The following is an 8,173-nucleotide window of genomic DNA, read 5'->3' as shown; positions in this document are numbered from 1 at the left end:
ACACCAAAGAGTTCTGATTCAATTGCAATTTTGCAGCTAGAGTGATTGGCCCTTAGATCTAAACTCTAAAGATCTAAACTAAAATAGGAATTAACAGTATAATACTTAATGTATCAATCAAGTATTCTTTACAGTTTAAAAGGCCAATATAATTTATTTTTGAATATGTTTTAACATGTATTTTCTATATATCAGAAAATACTAGTTATTTCTTTCTCTGATACAGTATTGTGATTTTACATTTTTCAAGGGGTTAAATGCCATTTACTATAAATATAATAAGAATTGAACAGATAAGCTCAATGTTAACCATTTTTTCTCATATATATTTCTCAATGTCCACAAACCATTTCGCATTTGTGCAAAGAAGGAACCTAATGGCATGTATATGCTGACAAGGTTATTGTATCGACCCTAGAACCCGGCAATAATGACTTTAATTGAGACTGCTGATATTCTTGCCACATCAACCTCTTTTTAAACAATTTACTTCGTTTTTGAAATTGTACTTAGTTTATGTAAAGCATGCTCTTAAGTATCGTATATATTGAAAATATAAACTCTGTATGTATGTGTTGAATGTGTGTATATTGCTGCATTAGGAAGGGAAATCGACGATTGAAAAGTCAGCACGTGTTTCATAAAGCTTGTTTGTTAAAGGGCCGTATCGTATCGACATGTCAATAAATATAACTAATAGTAATTTAACAATACGTCGTCAATATATCTAACTGTCGAGTTGATGGCTAAAGCAAATGTTTTCTTTTCATGTATACGATTTTGAAAATATTCTGCCTCATATGAATACAAAAATGGGTTTGATAATAATGGGGCGCAATTGAACCAATGGTAAATCTGATAAATTGTTGGATTGTATATTGATTTTATATTGCTTAACATCCCTCTCACGAATTTTACACACATATTGAGACGCCACAACTTGCCGATGGATAGCTACAAACTCTGTCCTGTACTCGACATTGAGGGTCGTTGAGTATGGTGGGATCTTTTTCGTGCCGGCACCTACTTCGACAGGTGACATAGGAGTATAAGGTTCCATCCAAAGGACCGGTCAAAGGACGCTCAAGCATCTGGTTAATGTCAACATCAGAGTACTTGTGTGTAGAATTAGAACGTTTTTAACAAAATGATTCTGCAATGACCAATGACAATGTATGTTCCATTTTTTATAGAAAAAGTATTAAAAATCTGGACTTTAATTTATCGTGGGAAATGGTTGCATCTAAATTTGAAAAGTCGTAAGTTTCTAAGCTGTTGAATTTGGTAAAATCTTGTGATTCTAAATTTTCAAAAAGTTCCTTGGAATATTTAAGTATCCACATCTGATTTACACCACTTCTCAAATACATTGGTGCACAGTATACTCTTGAAGTTTCTTCTTCACAACAGTTAAGTCTGCAAAAGAGGCTAGCATTCGATCAAAATTCAAAGACACTCAATGAATCTATAACTTATTCAATAAATGATATGTTTTAAAAATGTGTAATGCAATCAGATATTGAATTAATTGTTTATATTTTTTAAACTAAATAGGAAAGATATATTACGACTGTTCAGATATTTTGCAAAGAGACCCCAGCAAGAAAGGAGAAGACGGAGTGTATGTAATCTACCCTGACACCCGAAGAGAGGTCTACTGTGACATGATGACAGATGGAGGAGGCTGGACGGTGAGTAGTGTGTTTTATTGTCAATGTTATACATCGTCAACACACAGAGAGAGAGATCTACTATGACATGACGACAGTTGGAGGAGGAAGGACGGTGAGTAGTGTGTTTTATTGTCAATGTTATACATCGTCAACACACGGAGAGAGGTCTACTATGACATGACGACAGATGGAGGAGGCTGGACGGTGAGTAGTGTGTTTTATTGTGAATGTTGTACATAAACAACACTGGAGAGAGGTCTTCAGCGACATTTCGTCAGATGGAGGAGGCTGGACGGTGAGTGGTGTGTTTTATTGTCAATGTTATACATAAACAATACCTAGAGAGAGATCTACTGTGACATGACGACAAATGGAGGAGGATGGACTGTGAGTAGTGTGTTTTATTGTTAATGTTATACATCAACAACACCTAGAGAGAGGTCTTCTGTAAGATGACGACAGATGGAGCAGGGTGGACGGTTAGTAGTGTGCTTTAGTGTCAATGTTAAACATCGACATCACAGTCTATAACAACAGATAATTTGCGAAGCTTTTTTTCAACATTTAATAAAGAGCGCAACCTCTAATAAAAAATAAGAAATTGTAAATGTTTCTGAGGATTTCAAGACAAGGTTTACTTTGCAGATCAGAGTGTGCGCTCATATTATTTTTCTTCTCTGAAAATATTTAAATATACCCATTAACATTAAAATTGAGAGAATTGTAATATCATAAAGATTGTGTTAAAGATCCAGGAGTTTAAAGGTGGAGGAAATAAGCACCTCCTTCAAATTTACCTGGTCTTAGAACCTCTGTCAATCATCTGAAATTAAGCCTAGGATTGGATACTTTGATTTGATTGACATTTAGTTTGCTGTTGTTGTGTTTGTCTTGTGTACCTTGTCTGGAGATCGTACCGACCATCGAATTAACTTTCAGGCTTTTGATGCCTACCGCACTGTATGCCAACGTGATAAAGAAGCAATCAAATCGTTCTTTTCTTTTTTTTTCATTCATAACAATATGCCATAAATAAAATCAATCTATCAAATTATTGAATAAATGACAAGGAAATCATGGTTATATAATATATATTATAAATTTAATTTTAAAAGGGAGGATTTCGTATCACGATTACAATCGAATTTTAATTTCCGTGTCAAAACATGAGTTAACGTACATTTATTCCTCCATTAATTAACAAAATAAACCGACCTGCCTTTGAAGCTAGTATCATGGAATTAAATAAAATTATTTTTTAAAACAAGTACGACAACATTGTAACAATGTTCATGAGTCAAGCGAATTTATATTTATAAGACAAACCTGTACGTATCGCTTTTCTTCGAGACATGGCGACGAAGTTACGGTATAATAATAAGTTTTAGAAGAGAAATTTCTCAGAATATAACATCTTGCTTTGTATTTAATGTTTGAAATATTAATAATGAATCCTGAAAGAAAGAAAAAACGATGCAGATGATTCTTTTCCCGTTTCATAGCTGTCAGGGAATCAACCCCGGTCCGAAGCCCTGGCCATTTTTACCGACCATGCGTTATGGAAAAATCAAGTAGGGTTTATCTTAAAAAGATATTTATTTAGACAATAATATTTCTACTTCAACATTTTATTCTCAAGACATCATTTCTAAGTTTACCGAGAGACTGTTTTATATGATTCACTTTCTTCTTCCATTTTGCGTAGACGACGTGTAATTTGAATTACTTCCCTTTTTGTCGCCAGATTACAACGACAGATTTTGGTGCTATATGTATTTTCGTTATAACACTTCATTAAGAAACACACTGTATATAAAAAATGTCGAATTATTAAAAATATCATTTGTTTTAAAAGAAAGAATTTGAGAAGGATTCTGTCTGTTACAAAAAAATGCTTTATTTCACATTTCAATTCATGAGCTAAACATGAAAAAAAACGGCCTCGGTTTACAAAGTCGTAGGTAAACGCATACAGGTAATACACTCAGGGGCTCAGGTAACATCCTGTGTATATAGGTAGTATACACAAGCCAGCGTCGTTCCCTCGGGACTTCTCATCCGCTTCGATTAAGCTCCACCCCACACCAAACTTACCTGAGGAAAACCGGACGGTTGAAAACCTCGGCCTTTAAGGAGAAAACATTTCAAAGGTAATGAAAGTATTAAGTACCTTATCTTGATATATAAAATGGAACATAAAAGGCTTGTCAATAATTAAATTGATATATCTACAGGGTCGTTTAATGCAATAATGAATCAACCTTTTAAACTGACAATTTTCAAGGATGAAAAAAAGTGGCCGATGCTATTTATTTTGATTAAATACGTCTCAATCATTGTTTACAGGTCATTCAGAAACGACAGGATGGTGACGTCGATTTTTACAGGACATGGATAGAGTATAAACACGGATTTGGGAATGTCTCTAACAATTATTGGATAGGTATTATCAAATAAATTAATTTATATTGATTGAATAATTTAAATTTTTTATAACAAAGCAGAACATACGTGTTTTTATATCTAGGTCGCCTAAAAGGTTCAATTTTTTCGAAAGTGAAATGTGGAAAACATTGATGAAAAACAAAGACAACCAACGCCATTCGATATCAAGAAGGATGTGAAGATACCGAACAGTATTTAATCTCAAAGTCCATTAAACAATATACAAAAGAAGAGCTGAGCAAACACGGACCTCTGAAACATCAGAGGTGGGATCAGGTGCCATGGAGGAATGAGCATCCCCTGCAGACCGGCACACCCGCCTTGTGCTCGTTTTCATGATCAAGAAATAACAAAAACATCAATAAACAATACAAATTCTTAAAGCAATCATAAAAAATTAAGGAGGCTTGGATCAGTTGCATAAGTGAAATGAGCACCCCCAGTTGACCGAGCAACCCAGCCATGACGTTTATACATTAATTTCATAACACTCTGTATTCCTATCTTTCGAAAAGGTTAATAACTTTGTATTTAATATTTCACATTGTTAGTAGCGAGCGCAGCTAGCGTCGCGAAGCGACGCTCGTAACTGCGAGCTCTAACGACGACGCCTGGGCGAAGAGAAAATTCGGACTACTGCACATTCATTTTTTAGAATTTTTTGCCGCAGTAATTTTGACCCACAATGCATCACTAAGCAAAGTTGCGTTCTCGCGAGAATGACGGCAAATGTTCAACAAAAAGTTTACTGGCCTTGATTACATGTAAATGGATACATATTGAAGATAAATTGTAAACGTAACTTTTTTCATTTACTTTCAGTACTGTTCAGTTTTTTCTTGGTATTTGTAACTTACATACTACGTCATGTGAAGTCAGAGTCTAGACGCAGCAAATGTCATGTGCGGTTTGATGAGCCCGATCTAAATTAAAACAATAGAAGAGTTTGCGCTCGCTCTAACGGTCGCACCGTCAACATATTATTTAGTGTTTATTCGTTTAGTTGGTTTAATCTGATTGTTTCTCTGTTCCCTTTGTTTTACTACTTCTTCGTAAGTTCTATGATTGATACAATGACCTTATCAGCAAATACAAATGCTGACTGACGTTTTACATACTAATTGGTAGTTCATTATTTACACACTGAATTGACGACAGATTTTTCCGTTATTTCCCTATTATGAGAAGGAGAACACGACCGGTCGCAGGGGAAGCTCACTCCTGGATGGCACCTGATCCAATTTCTGATGTTTTGCAGGTCTGTGTTTGCTCCTATTTTGTAGTTTTACAGACTTAATATCCAATACTCTTCGTTATCTCCATATCCTTCATTCTAAACTTTTTGTCCTTAGGAAGGGGACAGGCCATCCCGAAAATATATTGAATTCAAATGTTCGTCTCGTTTGGTCATTTTTAGTTAAATATTGTTTTGTTTTATATTTTTATATAGGAAATGAAGCAATCCACACCTTAACAAAGGATAAAAACCAAGAACTCCGTGTGGATCTCCAACGTCATAATGGAGAAAAGGCCCATGCTATGTACACTACATTTTACATCGGGGATGAAGACAATAAATATACACTGACAGTATCTGGATACAGCGGAACAGCAGGTAAGTTGTGAGATCCGCCTAGATGTAGTGGGATCAACGCATTGTACAGGTATTTAACTGTACATATTGTACAGGTGACGGTATTGACTGTACATATTGTACAGGTATTTGATGGTACACATTGAAAATACTTTTACCTTGCTAATACCCTATGAGTTGGTGGGGATATGGCTTTCATATTTCTCGAGTGTATTCCTTGGTACAAGACATTTCGTTGGGTGCCACCAAAGAGCAAGTGTCACGCTTTTTTTTGGTCTAGACAATTTTTGAAAAATCTAACTGCTCAGTTAAGGTTAAAATGTAGTACTTTCACTGATAATGTTGGTAACCATGTATCTTTATAACATATCGCAATTCTCCCTCTAGTCGATTACTTTATGAAGTTGAGAAATGACGTATGTTTACCTTATCCTGTAAATTCCTTCGATAATGGCCTAAAATTAAAGCATTCTTTTTTTAATTTTATCAAGAACTAATCTCCTGATTCAAAATATAGAATTACACATTGAAAGATAAAAATAAACATGTTTTAAATTTTGCATCTTTGGCTGTGTATACGTTTGAATTTTCGCTGAAGGTATTCAAATACGTATCTTTTCTCCAAAATTCAAGAATACTGCATTTTCTCAAAGCCTGTTTTCCAATACCTAGATTTTCAAAAAGAAATTTTATTTTAGAAAATGAAAGCACTAATTATAAGTCTCTACTTTTTTAAAGAAGTTTTTTTTTGAGTTTTATTGGGATGTAAAACGGGTTGGTCATTTGAAGATTTTATCATGTGCCAACCCATTTTATATACCCTATAAAACTCAAAAAATGATACCTTATCACTTATATTTCATTTGTGACCTTTTTTTTTTACAAATAGTAAGGTACTAAATTTCTAAACATATGAATGATTAATTTTTAAAAAAAAAATGTTGAACACGTCGATCACTTATGACGTCACTATGAAAACCAATGGTATGCAACTTTATTTTAAGGGATTTTTTATTTATCATTTAAATATCATCAATATTCAAAAAAGGTGTCAGGAGTGATCATCACTCCGTAGACCATTTTCATCTAATGTTTTCTAGATATTCTGTGACAGGTGATAGTCTGGCTTGGAATAAAACTTACCAATTTAAATCAGGCTATAATGGCAAGAATCATATACTCTGTTGCAGGTGACAGTTTGACTTGGCACAGTGGTTCGAGGTTCAGTACCAAGGACCAAGACAATGACTACAAAACTGATGGTAGCTGCGCTATAATGCGGCACGGAGCCTGGTGGTACAGCAACTGTCTGAAATCAAACCTGAACGGAGAGTATGCCCAGTCGGCTGTGTTCGGTTGGAATTACCCGGTATGGGAGAACTGGAAATCTGATGAAGCGTTGAAACAGACTGTCATGATGATTAGAAACAAAAGCTAGAGTTTATATCTCGTTAATACTGAAAATTTATAATGAATGACATATGAATATTGAGTGTTCAAAATTAATGTCAAGCTGGAGGGCTTGTATTCACCATTCAAAGGGTAATCATGTGTTTCTTTCAATAAACAAATCAAATACCCGATTGGCGTGGTTGTGACATGAGGGAGAATAGCTCCTGAGTTGTATTAAAGACCAAAGGTGAAGGAGACCTGCACATGCAGTATCAACAATATTATAATGGAAATTAACTCGTATAATCTTTTGTCTAGTAAATACATTATACCTAAGTCTTTTGAGTGTAAGAGAATTTTGAATGAACTTTACTATTGAAATTTAAGTGCTTGTTATCAATTAGTGCATGTTTGAGTGGGACGTTAAATACCATACAATAAATAGGATGTGCCAATTTGAATTTATTATACAATTACATTTAAAATGTTAAATCAATTAATTTAAACCCTTTTTAAAATTTAAGCTTCTTATCAATCCTAAAGCATGGTTTATTGTGGCACATGGGTCCTTTTTTATAATAATTTTAAGCATTTTTAATGTAATGTTTGAGACCTCTATGTACTTACTTGTTATATTGTTTACAATTAATTAATTTATTTTGGATGGAAATGCACCATAAACTTAGTTAATGAGTCTAAAGTGATTTGATTTATTTAACTTAAACAGCATTTATTATGACTAATTTTAACTCGGATTTGGTTTACAAAACTTGCAACATTGCCGATCGTGGTTTAACAACAACCCACCGCTCCATTTTCAATCCTTTGTTTACAATTTAATTATCTAGGATTCTTTGTAAAAACTTAACAATACTCCATTGAAACATACTATGATTGTTTATAATTATCCAATTGATCCGCTCCATTTTCAATCCTTTGTTTACAATTTAATTATCTAGGATTCTTTGTAAAAACTTAACAATACTCCATTGAAATATACTATGGTTGTTTATAATTATCATGACCGGTAATTGATCTCTGTTCAGTATCTACGTATTTTTCCTTACAT

The 8,173-nt window shown here is 33.9% G+C and overlaps 1 protein-coding gene across 1 annotated transcript; it reads left to right on the top strand.

Moving 5' to 3' along the window:
• Positions 1 to 812: 812 nt before the first annotated feature.
• Positions 813 to 7,293, top strand: LOC134260113 (fibrinogen C domain-containing protein 1-B-like). The gene is made up of 5 exons (XM_062742695.1): positions 813 to 816; positions 1,555 to 1,691; positions 4,020 to 4,116; positions 5,569 to 5,733; positions 6,903 to 7,293. The coding sequence occupies exons 1-5, from the start codon at positions 813 to 815 to the stop codon at positions 7,148 to 7,150; spliced, it is 651 nt and encodes a 216-aa protein (XP_062598679.1). The 3' UTR covers positions 7,151 to 7,293.
• Positions 7,294 to 8,173: the final 880 nt, after the last annotated feature.

The sequence above is a fragment of the Saccostrea cucullata genome, unplaced genomic scaffold (assembly GCF_032062105.1).
Source record: "Saccostrea cucullata isolate Sc308-1 unplaced genomic scaffold, CSIRO_AGI_Scuc_v1 ctg12802, whole genome shotgun sequence".
Classification (NCBI taxonomy): Eukaryota; Metazoa; Mollusca; class Bivalvia; order Ostreida; family Ostreidae; genus Saccostrea; species Saccostrea cuccullata.
Note: the sequence above shows the minus strand (reverse complement) of the source record. Positions and strands in the feature narration are given on the sequence as shown.